This window comes from Mixophyes fleayi, chromosome 9 (genome assembly GCF_038048845.1).
Source record: "Mixophyes fleayi isolate aMixFle1 chromosome 9, aMixFle1.hap1, whole genome shotgun sequence".
NCBI lineage: Eukaryota > Metazoa > Chordata > Amphibia > Anura > Limnodynastidae > Mixophyes > Mixophyes fleayi.
In genome coordinates, this window is record NC_134410.1 from 30,743,073 (window position 1) to 30,765,276 (window position 22,204).

Sequence of the window (22,204 nt, forward strand, 5' to 3'; positions counted from 1 at the left end):
AGTGTTTTTAGACCTTTTTGTTGCTATGGTATACTGAAGTAAAATTACAAGCATTTCATAAGCGTCAAAGGCATTTATTGACAATTACATTAAGTTTATGCGAAGAGTCAATATTTGCAGGGTTGACCCTTCTTTTTGAAGACCTCTGCAATTCGCCCTGGCATGCTGTCAATCAACTTCTGGGCCACATACTGACTGATGGCAGCCCATTCTTGCCTATCAATGCTTGCAGTTCCTTGCAGGTAACCATGGTTAACAGAGGAAGAACAATGTCTTCAAGCACCAGCCTCCTTTTAAAACTTCCAGTCTGTTAACTCAATTAGCAAGACAGAGTGATCTCCAGCCTTGTACTTGTCAACACTCTTAAGTGTGTAAGCGAGAGAATCACTGACCTGATGTCAGCTGGTCCCTTTATGGCAGGGCTGAAATGCAGTGGAAATGTTGTTTTGGGGATAAAGTTCATTGTCATGGCAAAGAGGGACTTTGAAATTAATTGCAATTCATCTGATCATTCTTCATAAAAACTGAGGCAGCAGACTTTGTGAAAAAATAATATTTGTGTCTTTCTCAAAACTTTTGGCCATGACTGTAGTTAAACATTCATCCCAACAGAATCGCATTGTAAAAATCGCTTACATATGTGTATCCACCTGCATTTGTGACAAAACAGTTGTCAAGTCAGACACATGTTAAAAGAATGCGGATTAAACACACCTGTAAACACCTATAAATACATTGAAGGCATTGGACATAAATGTCATGCAGTGAGTGTATGTTTACATGTTCACCTAAAAAAAAACCAAAAAAACACTGCCATATATATGATGTGTGTAAATGTATGGATGTGTGTGTATGTGTGTATATATATATATATATATATATATATATATATCTCCTACACCAATCAGTATAAAACTACAGCATTTTTTAGCTAAAATCTAGGGCTAAGCCTATGTATCTGTAGTGAGGCAACAATGCTAAAACCGCTCCCACAATATAGATAATTGATCTTAACTTTGAACGCAACTTTTGTGCGAGAGCTGGTTACAAAGCGCGTTTCACCCTCTCCCACCACAGTTGGTTTACATGGCTCGCTTCTTAGTCTCTTACCTCGGTTGGTTCGCTTCTTAGTCTCTTACCTCGGTTGGTTTGCTTCTTAGTCTCTTACCTCGGTTGGTTCGCTTCTTAGTCTCTTACCTCGGTTGGTTCGCTTCTTAGTCTCTTACCTCGGTTGGTTTGCTTCTTAGTCTCTTACCTCGGTTGGTTCGCTTCTTAGTCTCTTACCTCGGTTGGTCACATGACCCTTGTCACCTAAAATCCTTTTATTTGCTGGGACCATAGTTTATATTTTTCCAGCAGTATAAAGTATTTCAGAGCAACGACCTGCTAGTGCAAATGCAGTGCTGTTCTACCCAGTTCCCCACAGCCACCTTCTCTCATTTCCAGACCGCCATTGGCAAAGATAACAGCAAAAATGCATCTGTAAATGCATTGTATACTCTGAGGTGTGTCTTGCTCACTTTAGTATGGAGGTCAAGACATCTGTATAGTGACAGCTATTTTAGCAGTGTCTACATTGCAGTTGTTGCAGCTGAGGTAAAATGTTCTTGTCTTACACAGGTATAGAAGGCAAAGGCTGGTGTTTGTCTAACACTAACCTTATTTGTCCTTGAATTGTCTTCTATTTATAACTGAACTAATATTTGTGGGCTTAACAATGTTAGTGACGTCAATACTTTGGTGAATTGATAAGGTTATACCATCATATATATAGGTTCAGCCCACAAAATGTCTGTATCCCCTTGTGTTTGCGTGACATTAAATAATAATAACAGTCTGTCATACATGTATTTCTTTAGGGCTCTGCATTTGCTCATACCAATCGATCAGCTTCAGTCTGTGGAGCTCAAGTCAAGCAATGGTTTGTTTTTTTGTATAACAATAACTTGTGTAGGATACTAAAAATACATTCACGTTTACATTGGAGATAATATTAACATTGCAGAAGTATCAGCTTCTTGTTAGTTTGTAAAGACATTCACATAAAGCTGTGAACTTTTTTCTCACATATGAGACTTCCTGTCTGTAGCCTAAATTATGCGTTTATTCCATATGAAAATTGCTTGCCCTGGTTGTCAGATAAATTCCGGCATACATGGTATTGCTTAACACACATGCAGCCATCAATTAATTTTCTACAACTACCAAATTAATAACCAAATTGCTAAGAAATAATTACATTTCTGGGCTCATCATCATCATAAGCTATTTATATAGCGACACTAATTCCGCAGCCCTGTACAGAGAGCTCCCTCACATCAGTCCCTGCCCCATTGGAGCTTACAGTCTAAATTCCCTGACATATGCACACACACACACACACACACACACACACACACACACACACACACACACACACACACACACACACACACACACAGACACACACACACACACACACACACACACAGACACACACAGACACACACACACACACACAGACCAGGGTCAGTTTGATAGCAGCCAATTAACACAGGGTGAGCATACAAACTCCACACAGATAAGGCCATGGTCAGGAATCAAACTCATAACCCCAGTGCGGTGAGGCAGAAGTGCTAAACACTAAGCCTCCGTGCTCCTGTACTGTCTATGTGCAAAATGTTTTCCCCATGTTCAGAGCCTTATTTCAAATCTATTTTTTACAATACATCTACGTTTATTGATGTTACGTGAAGCTCTTTAATGTGGCAAACCGTTTAAACTTTGTTTCCTTAAGTGCAAGTTTTTTACCTCTTTAACATGAAGCCTTTTCAGGTTGTCCTATAATTCAGTCAAAAATCGATCTGTAACATAGATAGTTATAGCTCCCTCTGTAAAGGGAAAAAAAAACTTTCACACATGGAAACATTGGTTTCTGCTTATTCATAGCAGAGTGTAACCTGATCTGATTCTGAGCCAGTCAGTCACGAAGTTCCTTAGTGATCACATGATAGCAAGGAAAGAAATGGAATTGAACGGGCAGGAGGGCTTTCCATGGCCCCTCTCTCCTCAGTACATTATATTTCATGTAATTGGTTGTCATGGTAACCACATGTTGGGTAACTTGGGTTTGGCTGCTATTGAACTACATTGATTCAATGAATGCTTCAATGTAGTTTTAAATAGTGGGGTTCAGCCAGAAATAACCAATCGGAACAGCTATATGGACCTACGAGCACTGGGTGCCAGGGCATGCTAGCACCTTTTTTTTACAGGGTCAATATTTCCATATAATGTAGGCAGGTGCTGAATAGGTTAGGGTTGTGTGACATTATGACAGGGAGACTCCAAGGTCACCAGCCCATAGCTTAGTACTGGTAGCCTTTTCAGGAGGACCCAACGCTGTCTGGTGTCTCAACAGCAGGAACATACTCTTGATAGTGTATCATCATTCTGTATGCATTAATACACACGTAACACGATGCGTGGGACACTTTTTACGCAAACTCATTGACGCTCTTACAGAAGACACAGGGTGAGTTAATTTTTAGAAGGTATTACAGCTTTAATTTAAACTGTTTTTTTTTTTTTTTTTAGTGATTCTTTAAGATAGAGATTATATATCTATTACATTCCTATTTCATATATGATCAGCTTGTTTTTAGATGAAGTTACTCTGATAGGGTTCTTTTAAAATAACATGTAAAATATCAAATTAATAGTTCATCAGACTCGCATACAATGGAATTGCTAAATTTCTATTTCAGAAAAATTCAAATGTATTTTTATTTTTGCAGTGCTCTTATCTTTGGTGTTTTACATTTTATAGGAAATTACACTTACATTTTGTATTAATCATCAACATAATTAGATGTATTATTTACTTGTAAAACATGCACGTTAAGCTGTAATGCCATTTCTTACACTACTCATATAGCTTTTTGATTCGCTCCTGCAGATGGTGAATTAATGTTAGAACATTGATTGTGAACCCCTTGTCAGTTATGCTATATTTCTCTTTAAAAAATAAAATTTAAAGAACTCTACATATATAAGATTTGACCTCATTTGCAATCTGTTGTCCTGTAAGGTGACTACTCCCTAAATTGCAGATGGCTGCTACAAACCATCCAGAGTTGGATTTGGCAGGGTCTATCCATTTATTTATTTATTTTATTTATTTATTTATTTATTTAGAATCTTCTATGTACCCTTTTTATTTTGAAAATGATCAATGTATAATACACAAGTAATGCTAACACTGTATATGTATAAACGCCTGTAAATGAGATCTGTATAAATGGTGTGTTCTGATGTCATTACTTCAATGTTTATATTATAAGGAATGATGTACCCCTAACTGTAAAATAGTATGTCCGCTTGACTTTCCCCTAACCTGAAAAGGGTACATGACCTGTGTCTGGTCATGGAACTCCAAAATTCCAATAACTAACATTATCACATATATAGTAAATGAATGATCATAACATTAATTAAAAAGAAAAAAAAAACAAAAATATTATTTGAAGTCAATGAAGCCTTACTTATGGTTCTATTTTAATAGAAAAAAATGTTGCATTACCATTTATTATTAACAAATGTTCCAAAAAAAAAAACACACACACAACCACCCTTGATATGGCGCCTATATAAAATATACCAAACAAAAGATGACCAAAGGATCAAGCTGCTGCAAACCACCTACATAAAATTTATTGACAAAAAAAGGTAGAATTGCAGCACTAAAAATCAAACTGGCCCTTAAAAATATTGATGTTGTTATGAACCAATTAACAGTCACGAATCATCAAACAAAAAATTTATTGTACCATACAAAATCAATAAAAATATATAATGTACACCTTGACTAGGTATAATATTATAAACAATTTATTATTGACAATGCTAAAAACCCGAACTCTTCCAAACAGCCTCTGTATTTGCAGGTTATTGTGGTGCAGGTGAACCCAGGAGAGACCTTTACAATCCGCACAGAAGATGGACACATTCAGTGTATCCCGGGTAAGGGAAACAAATTCTGCTTCATGCTCTCCTTTCAGTCCTGGGGTTTTCCCAGCTCTGACTGTGATAAATTAGAGATACATAGGCAGACCACAAGACTTGTTGTTCTAGAACTTCCTGGAACTGCGAGACTGCTTGTCAGCACTGCCGCGTTATATCTGATATTGTGCCGTATAGTGCTATCAATAAACCACTGTTCTTAGAACATCAAACCAGGTGTATAAAAAAAAAAAAATTTTGTAGTTTAAAAAGAAAAAAAAAGTTGTTCTTTCCAGTCATTGAAGATATGGAATTTCCCATGGGTAACTTCACTTAACTTTTTTGTGTGATTCTAACAGCATATTTTTTCTTATTCATGTACACATTAAACACAGTATTGTGGAGTGTTGAACATTTTTTTGTCTATTTTGGATACTATCGGAGACATAAAAATAAAGTGCTGTCAATTTTTTTTATGTCTGACAGCACCTTTTGTGCACCCGTCTATATCGTTATCAGGTTATGTATATGTTTTATTTTTCCTCTGCAGTTGTCAAATTCAGGCTAATTTATGTGCTGGCCAAGTGTTAAATGTTAAGAGTAATTAGCTAGTTCTTGTTGCCTAATTGTGTTCTTTATATACATCTACAGGCCCAGCACATGTTCCCATGATGTCACCAAATGGTTCAATGCCTCCCATATTTGTGCCACCTGGCTATGTGTCTCAGGTATAATTTCTGCTTTTTATTAGTTTCACTCCTCTTATTAGTATTACTTATGGCGGAATTCAGTTGGCCGCGTTACTGATGGCTGCGCACTATTACTGTTACTATGGTAATAGTGCGCACTATTACTGTTAGTACGGTATCAGAAATCCGGGTTAAAATTACTGCATTACTGGTAATGGTGCGCCAATTGAACTCCCCCCTAAGAGTTATTTTAATTTATTATATCATTATGTTATCATATTTAAGTTATCATATTTATTATGCTCTGTATTGAAAGATGAACACAATCCTATAAACATTTGCTTAATGGGTAAATATTAAATGTGAACTGTAGATATAAATGTATTGGGGGAACAGTGTAAAAGAAGAAAATATGGATAGGATTATTCAAGCATTAAAAAATACCATTTATGTCTGTGTTTAGAGGGAAGATGGAGTATAAAGTAGTTGATAATGTCAAGATAGATGTTTTAAATGTCCACTATGTTTGTGTAATATTTTTAATTGTGCTCTAAACTGCCTTTGTTTAGCATAGGTTGTCTAGAGACGACAGTTTGTGCTGCCATCCTCCTTTTTGGTTCCATCACCACATACCTTTCCGCTGAATTGTATTGTAATTTGAGTGGAACTTCTTCAATTAAATTACCCTGTATAAAACAATAAGTTATCACTGCCCATTTTAGACAAATGGTAAATAGAAAGGTGTCACAATACTACCGGTGGTAGTAAGTATAGGAATCAGGTACTTACCCCTTTAATTTGCCTTTCAGATTATTTTTACAGAATAATATTTACCTATGGCAGGTGTGTTTTTCTAGTTGCCGCTGCGGCTAGCTTTAAGCCCCAAGGTGTGTACATAACATACCTACACTTGCTTATTTTAACTTATTAACTTTAACATATTAACTAGTGGCATAAGTTTACCTCAACCTTATGAAATTTGTTACAGCTGAGCCATTGATCACTAAAATCCATCTCTAACATAAAGACCTATTAACACACAGGGGTAGATTTATCAGAACTTCTAAAATAGAAAAGTGGAGGTGTTGCCCATAGCAACAACTCAGATTATATCTATCATTTTTTTAGAATTCTGATTTAATCCTTACCTATTTTATTTATTTCTATTATTTATCTTATGATCTGTGTCTTATTCATTTAAACTTGAAACCTCTCATGTTTTGTTGAGGTGTATGCCAGAAATGTAAAAACAAATTATTGCCAAGGCCTGCTAGTTGCCAGCCGCGCCTTATCCAGCAAATATAACAGTGCATTAATAAAGCAGTTGCAAATATTGGTCCTTTTCTGGTAGCTAGAGCTCACTATGGCACAGAAGCATAAAGGACTAATAAGTGGCCATTGACTTGTCATTCGCTTTCACAATTGAAAGCATGCTTGCAGCCGTGTGAGGTAAATTACCGTCACTGACTGGATATTTCTCTTTTATCTGTCCCTGGCCGGGACTTCAACATGTTTTTGGCATAAATAGCAGCTCCACATCCGTCATTCTTGTTTGGGCCGAGTGGGAAATGCTATGATAACATTCTACAGCCAAACCAAATATGGAGCCAGCAGTGTCTTAAAAGTGTCTTCATGGTTCAAGAAGAGAACGGTTACTGAAACTTGTCTTAATATTTACAAATGCAGTATTTACCTTCCTTCTGCTATATGTGCTGACGCTACCCAATGAATAGAGTATCATAATCAATGCATAAGTATTAATTGTAGGCCATGGTTTGATCGATTACATAATATGCTCACAGCTGTGATTGCTGTGTATTTTGTGTGTTTTTAATGGCTTAAAAAAAACCTGACTAGAAATACTGACTGGAAAAATGCTGCATGGTCCAGTTTTAAATGTATTTTGCCAAATAAGAAGCTGCTGTAATGTTTGCCGGTTCCGTCACTTTGTCCAGATGAGATGTATTTACTTAAAAAAAAAAATTAAAAAAAATAGGCTCCTCCCACTTGCATTCCATTGCTCAGCTTGGAAATATATTTTATGATGGAACAAAGTGAGTCACTAGACAGGAGGATTATAGGTGTGAAGATCACTTTATATACTGTTAACCATACACTATCCAGTTATTGCCATCTGATTTTTAACTAGCCTCACCAGTGAACTGTGAGGAGAATTGGACTCACATAGTAACACTGATCATATATGAGACTGGTTATTCAATTCCTGGGTGTTTCATTAATATCATTTGAGTCCTCAAGATGTAGCTAGCCACAAGAAGACACTTGTAATACAATGAAATCGGCAGAGTAGTAGTATCACTATACATCTGACATCAAGATATTCTCAGAACCATCATTTCCAGATTAGCCTTCCACATTTACATATTTTAATCTGTTAATTGTACTTTGACATATCTGATGATTATAAAGTGATATGGCAGGGCACATACTGACCGCCTATTCTGCAGCTAGTAGTGAACGCTGCCTGTCCCTGGTTGGCAACATATTTGGACTTTTTGCATATTTTTTGGGGGATTTACACACAGTACTGATAATTTGTGGTGTTCAATGCACTTGTATATGAAAACAAGTGAATACATCCAGTTTCATTTATTAACACTTTTTTTTTTTTTTTCTTTTTTTTAATGCTATTCTATGCTACAGGTTGTGGAAGAAAATGGTGTGCGTAAAGTGTTGGTCTTACCACATTCGACAGAGTTTCATCCATCGATGCACCCCCCGCCACCTCACGTGGCCCATTTTATGCACCACCACCACCCTGCTCTGCTCCCCCACCCTCCTCATCCTGTGTACCCCCCAGTACCTGGCACAGGAGAACTGCAACATCAGTTTATTCACCAGCATGCGCCACCCCCTCCACACATTTTCCAAGAACAAGGTAATTTTAAGAAAAGGTTGTTTTTTATTTATTTATCAGTTTGTAAAGTTAAATGTAAGAAGATGGTCAGTCATCTCTTGCCCACCAACTGTTAGTGACTTAAGATAGATTAAAGTCATTGTTTAATAGCTGCTGGACATTGGGATCCAGATAGATCTGTTCAGAAGGTGGCAGAAAATACTTGTAGTAGTAGTAGTATTATTATTATTTATTATTATTATTTTATTATTATATTATTATTATAACTACCAGTCACGCATTAATGCTGTTATTGTATTGGAGGAATCTGTGTTGGATAGTATGACATAAGCATACTTGGTGCTTAATTATTATAGGGAACTGAAAGCTAAATACAGTTCTGCTCTATAACCATAGGGTTGTGTAAAACAGAGACAGGTTAGAACTAAATATTTATATTTTGGCAAGTACCTTCAGCTCTGTTTGTAATCTTCAGGGTCTAATAGGTTGGAATAAATGTCTGTTTATACGATATATGTGGAGACAGTAGTTGGCTTCAATACCTATAGTATTCTGTATTTCTGTATTTCAAGTAAGGATAAGTAAAGAGACCTTGGTAATGTAAAATGTACTTGGTGTAGCTGTGCCACTACAGAGTAGGCAGCCGTTTTGCGGACTGATTTATTATTTAGAAGGGGGGCATCAGTTTTGTAGACTGAACCAATTTTCCTGAAAATGCAGCCTGTCTGTTCACTAGTAACACGTATGATGTTAAGTTCTTAGTAGACTGCGTTCTAAAGAAAGTTGGAGCCACACAAGTGCTGCATCCACCGTGTTTAGGTGAAAGGTTACACTTTGATTTATTTATTTTTTCTATCTATTTGTTGTATTTTAATATTTTGTTAGTGCTCCTTTTAATAATCGGACTTTTTCCTCCCTAAAGAACCACGATCCCACGGGAGAATGAATTTCCTGCCGAGAGATGAGCGCAGCATGAAGATGCAGGAGCAACTTCGGAAAAGATTAAAAGATCGACAGATCAGCGCCCACAATAACAACAAACTGCACAGCCCACCTGCCTCCCCTCACAAAGCACACATTGCCGCCAATTCACACCTACAGAACGGATACTCCAAGGGACAGCACCTAACAGGGGGGCCCATCAAACTGAAGCAAGCCTTTCGAACACGGAGCAGCCCCCCTGCAGAGAATGAACCTGGCGGTATGTTGTAATAGAGTCCTTATTCTGTATCTGATATACTGTTAGTTACCTGGTTTAGTGACCAATGTTGTATCGTCCTGTGATGCGTTATATGCGGTTTTATGATACCAAACCAGATTGGAAAGTCCTCACAGTACATTTTCATTGGGTTCCAAAACCTCTAGTTATAACTCTGGCTGATGGTAAAACGAAATAGGGAAACCTGTATTATAAGTGTGTATTTAAAGGGCAGCATACATGGGGGTAGTACAGACGAGGTAGACATAGGTCATATAAGCAAACGGAACGATCACAAACATGTGCATAGCATATGTAGAACGGAAAGGAGCTGGTAACAAATCCAAGTATGAATACAAGAAGGATAAAATCATGTCATATTACAAAGGGCAATTACAAGGATGGCAAGGATGGCTGAACATGACGAGGGAGGGATGGGAAGCAAGTGGAGAAGATGGAGGTGGGAGGAAACGAGAGAGGAGGGTTCTGCTCCTGAGAGCTTAACCTTTAAATAGAAGTACGAGATATAAATGTGGAAAGTATGTCTTGAATCAGGAAGCACCTTTTTAGTTTGAATAATCGATCTCCTATGTTCAACTTTCAGCACATATTTGGGTAAATGTATCAAGCTGCAGGTTTGAAAAAAGGGAGATGTTGCCTATATCAACCAATCAGATTCTAGTTATTTTGTAGAATGTACTAAATAAATGATCTGATTGGTTGCTATAGGCAACATCTCCATTTGTTCAAACTCGCCGCTTGATAAATTTACCCCATTGGCTTTATTCCCTTTACAGTTACTAAGTTTGTCATCTGAGTGATATAAATATAAACCTTGTGTTAGGGTTTTGTTGGTGTACAAAGACTGGTCACTGAAGTGTGTGACCGTTACCTTGGCTTTACTTGGCTGACATATTATCTCTTTGTGAGATGCAATGAAACAGCCCCTTAACCATATTTCCCAGTTCTGCAATAAAAGCTTGTAATAAAGCAAAAAGACAAAGCAATATATGCAGTGAAAAATTGCTGAAAGCTATATACAGACTAGCAATGTAAATGTATCTGAAAGAGGAAAACCTCTAGTTATAATTGCACATGAACTTTTATTCTGTATTTAATTTTTTTAAGCTTGTGTCGCTTCTAGATGTTTCAAATGAGCTGTAGTTTTCCTCGGTGTAAATGGACAACACTTGGCAACACTAATCCAGGATGTGTAATAGGATACTGTCACAGCCACCGCTGAGGCCCACACGGAAGTGCGGAATGAGTTTTTAGGGATGAATGATTACTTATGTTGTGCAATACCCAGGGTTGCATCACTCCTTTTCTCAGATGGTGGCAAAGTGCATTGACTGATTATGTAAATACCAGTTCCCAGCAGATTAGAGACTAACATCTGTGTATTTGCCAGTACCCTGACTGTTAAATCAATACTAGTTGGCGGTTTCTTAAAAGCTTTAGATAAAAATAAACCCACAGCACAATTTTGGCCTTTTAAGCCTACTGTGCATGCATGTTGTTACAATATATTTCTGTGCTTTTGTCTTTGTTAGATGGAGAAGCAGAACCAACAAATCTACAAGATTTAAATCCCAGCATGGGCAAGCCTGTTGTAAGTATATACGGAACCGATAAATAGGATGATTTTCTGGAAGCCTATGTACGGTGTGGAAAATCATTTATTATAATGGTCTATGAAAGAGCGGATTACATACTGCTTCTCGCTACTTTCACTAGAAGTAGCACTATATCTCCAACCTTTTACTATCCATAGGTAATCAAACTCTTTTATATGGCAACCATTCACAATAAGGGTCCATGCATAAGATTCATAGTTTAAATTCACTAGTTCTGCATCTTGTTAAAGCAGGGACTTGGGACTTTGCTGTTTTTGTCCATGTTAAATTCAGCAACAATCTGGATGGAAAATGGGCCAGCTCTTGCATAGTCCTGCTTTATGCTCCCTCCCCAGTCTGCAGGAGACTTAAATGGCATTAGGGTCTACTTGGCATTCTGTATTTTTGGGTTTGGAGCCTGTCTCAACATCTTTCATTTGAAATAATGGCAGCTTCAGAGGTTTCTGCTTCTTTCCCTGCGTTATCGGGGTACTTTTAAGGACACAGAGTTCATTCAAATAACATGACATCATAGTTATTAACAATGCATACTTGAGTGATATTTCCTGCATTGTGGCTTATAAAATAGCCATTCTTTTCTTACTCTAATGAAGAATACAATCCCTTATATTTTGTTCACCTACAATGAGACCGTTCCCCCCCCCCCCCCCCCCCTCAAAATATACTTTTCCAGATTTTCTTTGTAATATGCAGTACCATTTCAAGTACATTGCTTATCTGATTCTTTATAGGTGGCTTTAAAGTCGCTTGTTCTCTCTTTTTACAATAGTCACTAAGCTGAATTATTTTTATCTTTTTTTTGCTTTCTATACTGTGTTCTGTATAGGGAACATATGTTATAGTTTTAGATTAGAAAACACTTTGGTTTAACCTTTAATGTAGCGCATGGTATGCCAGTGTTGTTACAAGGTGCCTACTTTTCTTGGGTAAGTGCACCATTTATGCTTCTTGAATAATGTTTTCAAACTTTACCTGGAAACCAAAATACAAAGACAGCTTACAGAGTGTTGCTAAAGTTTGTCTCCGTGCCTTAACTGTACTCCACTTGTCGGCCTCACGAAATCCAAGGGACTGTAAGTGTCTGATACGTATGGCTAAAAATCCTGCTGGAAGTTGTACACAAGCACAGTGCAATTAATTTGGCATAAGAAGCATAACTACAATGTGCAAAGCCCCTTTCATCAAAATCAGCCCCATAATCTTGACAATTGGTTTCATCTGTCATGGTTAGACTTTCACCACATTACCTGTAATGACTAGAAATAAAGGTCAGTCCACAATAGGGTTTAGTTTTTACAGTATCTGACCTCACTTCCTGTCCAGGGATAGTCTACGTCTATTTGCATAGCAAAAGATTGATCCATTAAGGAAGCCAATTTTGTAACATTCACAAACATTTGTGATTATTCCCCGACCATGGCAGAACTTGAAGTATGATAATGTATTTACATTTGCTGTGCAGCTGAATGCAATCTATTGTTCCCTGTAAACTGTTTCAGATTGTGTCCTTCAGTAGACTTAGACAGGAAGTCTGATGTACATAGGGAAAATCTACAGCTACAAAGGCAACTTTATCTCAAATATCTTAAGGTCTGGTAACAATTACATATATGTTTATGAATGTTACTTTTATACAAGCTAATTGTGTTTAGGTTTAGTAGTCTATTAAAGGGGTGATGTAGACAGACTTTTTTTTCCTGTGCTCTTGAACAACAGATAAGCTCAGGTCTGTGCCTTGGATATAATTGTATCTACACAGCATATCTAAAGGCAGTGAAAGTAAACCTCTGCCTGGACAATGGAATTCTCTACAGGTGGAGTGCCCCTTTAAACTTGCACATGTCTTGTAATGTTTATAGAATACATACTTACATGATTAAACTTGACTCAGGCATACCTTAATAATGAGACCAAAAAAAACTTTTAAGATTTTGTTGTAACTTTTTACATAGGTTTCTAGCTTAGCAGCAAGGTCGGCTGTGTTGTCATGGAGCGTGCAAGTCAGTTCCCAAAACCGGGAGAGCCCTGCAAATCTCTTACCAGGGACACTCCTGTATGAGGTGGCTGTATCCAACAGTGGCAAAAGCGGAAAGTTCAAGCCTGCCTACTCGTGAGTAGTGACTGTCTGTGGCCTGTTCATTTATATTGAAGGGAAGCAGTTGCTATAAGTTCCCCCTGCACAATACACTCCCCTACCTCTACAATACTTTATGTCCTGTTGTCTGTGCACAGGGGACAGACTGTTTTGCAGTGCACTTCCTCACGGTCTGGATTATGTACTTATGGTTATATGGACTTACAAACATCACTTTTTTGGTAAATCAGAAATGTTTACTTATATGCAACTTTTTGTTCTGTTCATACCTGGAAACGTCTCACCAGGAGCACTCCACAATGAGTGACGCTTGCTGTTTCGGGGCAGGGTTAATTACCTCACCCTGGGGGAGTGACCTGTCCTGGCAGGAAGTTATTGCGCTATGATAACCCTGGACACCCCACTTGCTATACGTCTGATAATAGTCCCAGCCCCTAAACGGCCAGTGTAAACCATTTTAATGTCACCTGAGTGAGACATTCCTGGGTAAGTTTTAGGCGTACGGTTCAAGGAAAACTGGTCGCGTATAGACAAAAGAATTAACAAACAGAAGAGCGCTGGTAAAAGTGATATATAATAAATATTTTATTTAGATCTTATTAAAACAATATAATATGCATATAATAAGACACAGAGAATGCGCTAAGTATTAAGGTTAAATAGAATGCAGAACCCAAAATAGCAACAACTAGTCCTCCAACTTCATAGTTCATAGATAACTTGTAAATAAGAACTCTTAGGGCTAGATTTACTAAGCTGCGGGTTTGAAAAAGTGGGGATGTTGCCTATAGCAACCAATCGGATTCTAGTTATCATTTTGTAGACGGTACTAAATAAATGAAAGCTAGAATCTGATTGGATGCTTTAGGCAACATCCCCACTTTTTCAAACCCGCAGCTTAGTAAATCTAGCACTTAGTCTTTTATAGGTATCCGTCCCAATAATGAGAATAATATCCAGTATTTCCGATTATCACATTGATGGGTTCCTAATTTGTCTCCTTCAAAAGGTCCACAGATAAACACTATGGTTGAGGTCCTTCACGGGGAACCCCATTTATAGCCTGTACCAATCAGATGAATGGTGTGTATACACAGCAAACAGTGCAAAAGTCCATAACCAAATAGGTACACTTGATCCATTCCGTTTTAATTAAATGAAGCTATTTGGAAAGTCCGATAAACTTGATTGTCGCAAAAAATATATACACGCTGTAACTTTGATCTTGAAGGAACATCCCCAGCTGTAATGGAGGCTAAAAGTCCTATATATGGAACAATTCCGGATAGATGATGTTGTACATGACCCAAGCCTACTCTTAAGAGTAATATAAACATACTTTTTGTTTTTTATCAATATAGAGCAAGGTTTCTTTGCTCATTTACTGATGCCACCACTGGCCACCCCTTACACAACTTCAAGAATAGGGAAATTAATATATGGGTACATTGACTGAAAGAAGATATCTAAGAAAGAGGTCTCTGCTCTTGGGAGTTTAACATCTAACTAGGTTTATGGGAAAACATATATGCGCCAATTTGTCACCCGTTTCTTCTGTATAACATGGACCACATGATCTAGGGAGGATTTCCAGTGCTTATTGGATGGCAGACAGCTCTTAGATAATGAGCAGCATAAGAAAAGTGTTTAAAGCATAATCGTGGCAGGAGGATATGTGAGATTCATCTGCAGTGGGGAAGTCAGATGTTAATAAATAGTTGCTTATTTTCACCGTTTGAGGTGATATTTGAAGCCAAATAAACTATTAAGTTGACCAATCTGGAGTGTGTAGTGAGCAAAAGATGAAAACTTAAGGTCCACTCACAAACTAATTAATCTATTGTATCATAATCTATGGAAAGGACCAGAATGACTACTTAGTACAGGCCTTTGGGACTTGGAAGTCTGATGGTTGTAATCGCCTGACCAGTTTTGTAGTATATGAGGACTGGTGTTTAGAATCCTGATATAGTCAAAGTTGCCCAGATCGGTGGACTTCCAAACATGACTAAGCAAAAACCAAGTCAACAACACAAAGCCCTAAAACATACAACATAATATTATGTCAAATATAGTTGCTGTATATGGCTTATTAATATTTGGAACAGGACCAAAACGGGGATAAAATTGTAGGAAAGGGCAACAGAGTAATTTAACACCAAATAATTTCTGTTCTGCCAAAATAGGGCAGTTGGGAGATAGATTTGTCTCATGTCCTAAAGCCGTAATGAATACCATAAGCCTGTGCATTGTCAATCTGTTTAGTAACCAATGATGATTTCTGTTCATAGAGGAGGTGCTTCTACATGCACGCTGACTGACCTGCGACCAGCAACGGACTACCTTGCACGGTAGGTACATAGTGACTGTGACTTGATCTTTATTATACACATTACATGAACAGAACACCCTATTTTAAGGTCCATGTATATGCTTAGCTTACAGGATTTTTAATTATAGGTTGTTAACTAAATATGTACTTAACTTCCTACCTTATCTTCTGCCTCTCCCCCTTCTTTCCCCTTCACTGCCTCCGTCCCCCTACTCTCCCTCTCTCCCCTGCGTTTCTCTGTCTGTCCACCCCTCCCCTTAGATTGTACACTCCTCTGAGCATGGCCATCCCTCCTCCTGTTTCCACCACTTCTAACTCTGCTCTCCAGCTACTTAGCCCTCCTCCTCGAGGACCCCCCCGTCCCCTCTCGCTCCCTCCTCCCCCCTCTGGCGGTCTCCCTGTCTTCCGCGCCCTCCTTCTTGGGCTCCGTCGTTTGCGGATCCTCCCTCCTCCTTCCCCCGCCCCCTCTAGCCGTGCATTGAGCTTACTGAGTTACTGTACTGTGCTGTCTCACCTTGTATTGTAATTCGTTTGTCCCTGTACGGCGCTACGGTCACCTTGTGGCGCCCTATAAATAAAAATTAATAATAATAATAAATTTGCAATGTTTAAAAGGGAAACTACAGTATACTTAACAGTTTGTTTAATGTTTTAGGTCAGTACATCTTCAGCATACAGGCATACATAACTTTATAATAACTTTATTTTCATACTTGGATTTAAAGTCATGTGGTAGTAGCAGCAATTTTGTTGGCAAGTTTAACTCAATAAATGGCTGTCAGCACTGTGTGTGTAAGCAAGTTGTTCATTTAATGTAATTAAATTTAATATGCTGCCAAATTTCTTACTTTGCCAAGATAAAATTAAATATTCATCATAGATTCAAATGAAACAGTGTCCCCAGTGGTGCAGAATGCACAGCAGTATCAAGCAGTACTAAGCTGTAGCCCACAGCAACCAATCAGATTCTAGCTGTTATTTTTTAGTTCTGTGAATACAGACATCTGATTGGATACTGGTGGTTACAGCACTATTTTTGCACAGTTATCTGCACCACTTTTTTCATCACTGGCTCCCTCTGTTTTCAAATGAAATAATATTATTCTTAGGTAAAAAGACAAACAGACAAGTTTATGTTGAACACGATGGAATATAGTTTTTTATTTTGGCCAGTAGCAAATCCGAAAGGTCAAAAGTCATTTACATAGACAGGATGTGGCTATCTTATTCATATAATTTTTTTATACTAAAGAAAACATGCAATTCTTTTTAGAGTTTCTGCAACATGTCCGCCTTTAGAGGGATCCGTTTCCGAATTCATTAGTTTCACGACCGAAAGTTGTGAGCCGGATTCGCCGGCCCCACCAAAGCTTACAAACCGGAGTCGAAATTGTCTGAATCTACAATGGAAGGTATGTCTACTGGGCTTAGGTTAAAATATATTATTAGCTGGACCTTTTTTTGTTTTAGTTGTTTTAATATTTGTTTCGCTTTTCTTTCAGGCATCTAATGACAATGGCTCCAAAATTAACGGTTACCTTTTGGAATGGGATGAGGTATTGGAACTTGTTTTCTATTTTTCTTTTAAATAACATTGATTGCTTTAACGAAGGTGTCTACTTCAGATGAAACAGACACCTAAGTTTTCTAATTATTAGGGGAGCTTGCTTCTTAGACCCACACCATAACTTGTATAGTCCTAACCCCCGTATCTTAGTCCATGAGGATAATCACCGCATTTTCTGTGTGCTTGATACACGGAAGCCAGAAGTTCATGATGATTATTGGTTTCTGTGGGGAAATAAAGCTATTTCACACACAGAGTTCTCAACAAGATAGATGGTTGAACATAGTGGAAAGTTGGGCAGCACGGTGGCTAAGTGGTTAGCACTTCTGCCTCTCAGCACTGGGGTCATGAGTTAAATTTTCGACCATGGCCTTATCTGTGTGGAGTTTGTATGTTCTCCCCATGTTTGTGTGGGTTTCCTCCGGGTACTCCAGTTTCCTCCCACACTCCAGAAAACATACTAGTAGGTTAATTGGCTGCTATCAGATTGACCCTAGTGTTTCTCTCTCTCTGTCTGTGTGTGTATTAGAGAATTTAGACTGTAAGCTCCAATGGTGCATGGAATGATGTGAATGAGTTCTCTGTACAGCGCTGCGGAATTAGTGGCGATATATAAATAAATGGTGATGATAAACGATTACTATTTGACTCCCATCTTTGTTCCATCATCTTGCATGTGCATGCTTAGAGCATTTCTTCATAGGGATCACTGGTCTTGAATGATAATCACCCCTGCATTTAGCACTCCTAGGGACAGAAAATAGGTGGATCGCAGCCTGGAGGTCCGATCGCCTCATCCAGCCAGGTGCAGCTTGTCATGTATTTCAGTGCATCAGACATCCATACTGTCTCCTCAATGAGTAGCTGTAAATGGGAATGGACCTCAGGCTAGGAGATAGTGAAAGGGTAGGGACACCACTCATTTTGTTCCCAAATTAGACATCACATTTAAATGAATAGAACACTGGCAATATTTAGGACATACTACTTTTGTTTTGCAGTCTGATTTTGTCATTGTAAGCCTTTGAAGTGAATAATGTGGACTATTGCAGACTTGTTAAAAAGTAACACAACACTAATATTGTTTTGTTTTTTTAATCTAGGGGAAACATGGACCATTTAAAGAGTGCTACTTTGGTCACCTTAAGCAACACAAGTTAACAAAGCTGTCACCATCCACAAAATATGCCTTTAGAATAGCAGCCAAAAATGACATTGGAATGAGGTATGCTTAATTCTAGCCTTCTGTTTACTATATTGTTTGTCTTTCCACTTAGTGTTTCTCATGTAATCAATAGGGGGAAGTACGCTATAGAGCCGTATTAAACCGTTATTCAGCAGTTTAGACAAATATACCAGGACTCTGTATCCTGGGCACCAACAGAGTATTACATTACCAAGTCCTGATTGCCTTCTTACTGATGTGTTTTAAAGCATTTGTTATCAGTCCGCGTTGGCAGTTTTATCTGCTGCAGAGCTCTCTGTTTGGTATATCAAATAACTAGTTTAATAATGATACTGTATATTTCTTCCAGTGGCTTCAGTGAAGCAGTGGTCTACTACACTGCAGGGAGTGTGCCACCTGCGCCATCACCTCCACGGCTCAAACAAGCTGCCACCACCTGTCTCTGTTTAGAATGGAGTCCGCCAAATGATATGATCTCAGATGAGACACTAACTTATGTCCTGGAAATGGAGGAGGAAGGTTCGGTGAGTGTTGATCTCCTATTCCTCAAGTAGTGATGTATATTTTTTTAAATCAGATTAATACCAGAGCTAAACGTTTTTGTTTTTTTTTTCTATATTATATATATATATATATATATAAATCTTTCAAAGTATTGTTCACATTAAATTTAAATGGCAACTCGTATGTTTATTTGTTTATTACAGGGTTATGGTTTTAAACCTAAACAAAACAGTGAAGATCTCACATGCACTTTAAGAAACCTGAGACGAAATACTTCATACAAATTTAGGGTATGTATGCTGTTTTTTGTTGTTTTTTTTATTTTATATTTCAAAAGATTGGTATTTGTATCTACAGACTTTATGTTGTTGTTTTTAGCCTATGCTATACTAAATTGTGCAAACTTTGTTCATCCACCCAGGAAAGGTGTCCACTGTTCCTCATTTTGTTTCTCACTTTTCTACTGATTTTAAAACAAAAACACTTTTTTTGCACAATCGCCTTGTGAAAGGTTTTGGCGGATTTCCTATTTTCAAATTCCACACTCACTGATAATGATGCCAATATTAGGAGATTGGCCCAGTATCGGCCCTTGTATGGTCCCAAAATTATTTGCATGCCCGAGATATGATTATTTTCAGACATGTCTATAAATTTGTTTAGCAATTGACCACAACAGAGTCAGGTAGATATCGGTCATCTGCTTAGTGAATTTATAGTCATGTGACCTGACCAAACATCCAACCCTTTCTAGTTTGGCCAGGCAGAATCTGCCACTATGCGGGCAGCAAAATTGTTATTTGTATCTACTTAACATTGATGCTAGCATCTTTTGTCTTGTGTGTGGTATAGCTGACTTGTATTTGTTTTATAGTTTTTTTAGTGTAGGGTGGTCATGCTTTTGCATTACATGCCCACATTGGTGTGGAAACTATGCTGACTCTGTTCTGTTTAGTATGCCAAGCTGTCATTTTATTCCCAGTTAAAATGCTTTTGAAGACACATTAGCAATATATAAAGGTGCGGTGCTCCTTATCCCGGAGGCTGAAGAATCCCTGTCCGCTTCATTCCTTTATTTTCTTTTGTCAGTGCGATACATTGAATGCTTCTTGCTATTTCCCAGTACCAGTTGTCAGATCTAGGGGTAAATGTATCAAACCACAGGTTTCTGGCGGGTTTCAAAAGTGGAGATGTTGCCTATAACAGCCAGTTAGATTGTAGCTTTCATTTTGCAGACGGTACTAAATAAATGATAACTAAAATCTGATTGCTATAGACAACATCTACACTTTTCAAACCGGCCAGAATTACCCCCTAGAGTCTGTTTTTTTGCTACCGTTGCTTGAATGGTAACTACTGGAGGATTATGCTACAAATTCATCATTGAATTTAGGTGGGTCATCCGGTCGTGTCAGTCAATTCGACCTCTGTTCCATGAAATACTTTGTCTTGTGCAGGTCTTTGCAGTGAACAGTGAAGGCCGAAGTAGTCCCAGTGATATTGTAGAATACACAACTTCCCCCGACAAACCTGGATCTCCATGTAGACCAAGTACAAAGGGGAAAATCCATGCGCACAGTGTAAAAGTCACGTGGGGTAAGTCTATTATTTATTATTTAGGTTGTTTATATTTATTTTATTTTTGTCCTTTTTATTTGTATAACTATTGTATTGTATTATAGATGCTCCAAAAGACAATGGTGGTTCAGAAATTCTTAAGTACTTCCTTGACATTGCAGAAAACGCAAATGGTGAGCAATTAAAACACTTTTTTTGTTGCGTGGGTGTTTTGTTTTTTGTTTTTTCCTCCTTTCAAGTTATTAAGCTATATAAAAAATGTGTAAATAGCATAAATGTTTATAAGCCCAAACCAAATTGATATTCACATTCGTCTGATCTCTTACTATGAAAGGGATCAATACTAGAAAACTTCAGTATTGATGACCGAAGTGTCTGACAGCTGGCTTTTGATTGGATAGCCATGGCGCTCATTCAGCTAAGAGCCGGATATCATGTCTACCTCAATGTCGGAGCCTCCTCTCCTACTGCACTGACCCACCAGTGATTCTGCTATTAGGTCATTGACACAGCTGCATTAACCAAAGACCAGGGGTCCCAGAAAATAAATCTCAGTTTAAGGAAACTGTGTATATAGTTGCACCATGTTATTAAATACAGGTTCCTGCCAAAATATTTATGGATTTGCTCATTAGGGAACCATAGTTCAGTTTATGTTTGGAAACATAGTGTTGTTTCATTCCTTCATATCAATATGTAGCACTGACTCATTGTCCCATAGATTGTAAGCTTGTGTGCAGGGCGCTCTTACCGCTCTGTATGTATTACCCAGTATTGTTTTTCACTTCCTAATTGTAAAGCGCTACAGAATTTGCTGGCGCTATATAAATAAATGTTGATAATGATCGGTGAGACATGATTCATCAGATTCTCATTTTTTTTCCTCTTACAGGGAGTAAATGGGATACAGTGTACAGTGGCTCTTCCAAAGAACATGTGTGCGATCGTCTCATGCCTGGTACTTGCTATAGGTTCAGAGTGTATTGCGCCAACATTGTGGGCTCCAGTCAGGTAAACGTTGTAAAATAAATGTATGAAAACTGTACTTTGTGTAATTTCTTTAATCTTCAAAATCACTTTAAAGGAGAATACCACCCAAAACTGAAAGCTTGGGTGGAATAAGAGAGATATTAAATAAGAAAATGTTACTAATACCGCTTTCATACTGCCGCCCCGGCAATATCCCGGGTATATGAACCCGGGATATTGCCGCGGGACAGAGGCTCCCCTGTTCATACTGAACACGGGTCTGTTCGGGTCTCCATGGCAACATCACTAGAGGAGCTCTGATTGGCTCCTCTTGTGATGTGTTTTTTTTTTTCAAATTTATAATTGTGTCTGGTGAGACCCAGGTTGAAAAACAGGGGACTCACCATTCATAGTGCAGGCGTCCCGGGTCGGCCCCGGGAATTATCCCACCAGAAGTCCCGAGTCTAATTCCCGGGTCATTAGACCTGACGCCATTCATACTGCGTCTCAACCCGGGACGTCTGGGTTTGCCCCAGCAAAAACCCGGGTTTTTGGCACAGTATAAATGGGGTATTGTAGTGTATTCCAGGG

General features: G+C 38.2%; 1 protein-coding gene across 4 annotated transcripts in view; it reads left to right on the forward strand.

Moving 5' to 3' along the window:
• The window catches only part of LOC142102367 (fibronectin type-III domain-containing protein 3A-like), a 79,800-nt gene that overhangs the window by 41,274 nt on the left and 16,322 nt on the right, over positions 1–22,204 (forward strand). For 3 of the 4 annotated variants that reach the window (XM_075187202.1, XM_075187201.1, XM_075187203.1), the window contains 15 exons: positions 4,911–5,001; positions 5,632–5,708; positions 8,334–8,568; positions 9,470–9,748; positions 11,299–11,357; positions 13,335–13,492; positions 15,769–15,828; positions 17,083–17,221; positions 17,312–17,365; positions 18,480–18,601; positions 18,912–19,086; positions 19,270–19,356; positions 20,524–20,662; positions 20,749–20,817; positions 21,537–21,655. In XM_075187202.1, the coding sequence (XP_075043303.1) occupies positions 4,911–5,001; positions 5,632–5,708; positions 8,334–8,568; positions 9,470–9,748; positions 11,299–11,357; positions 13,335–13,492; positions 15,769–15,828; positions 17,083–17,221; positions 17,312–17,365; positions 18,480–18,601; positions 18,912–19,086; positions 19,270–19,356; positions 20,524–20,662; positions 20,749–20,817; positions 21,537–21,655 (1,863 nt within the window). The remainder of the gene's footprint in view (positions 1–4,910; positions 5,002–5,631; positions 5,709–8,333; positions 8,569–9,469; positions 9,749–11,298; positions 11,358–13,334; positions 13,493–15,768; positions 15,829–17,082; positions 17,222–17,311; positions 17,366–18,479; positions 18,602–18,911; positions 19,087–19,269; positions 19,357–20,523; positions 20,663–20,748; positions 20,818–21,536; positions 21,656–22,204) is intronic. The other variant, XM_075187204.1, reaches the window with a different exon arrangement.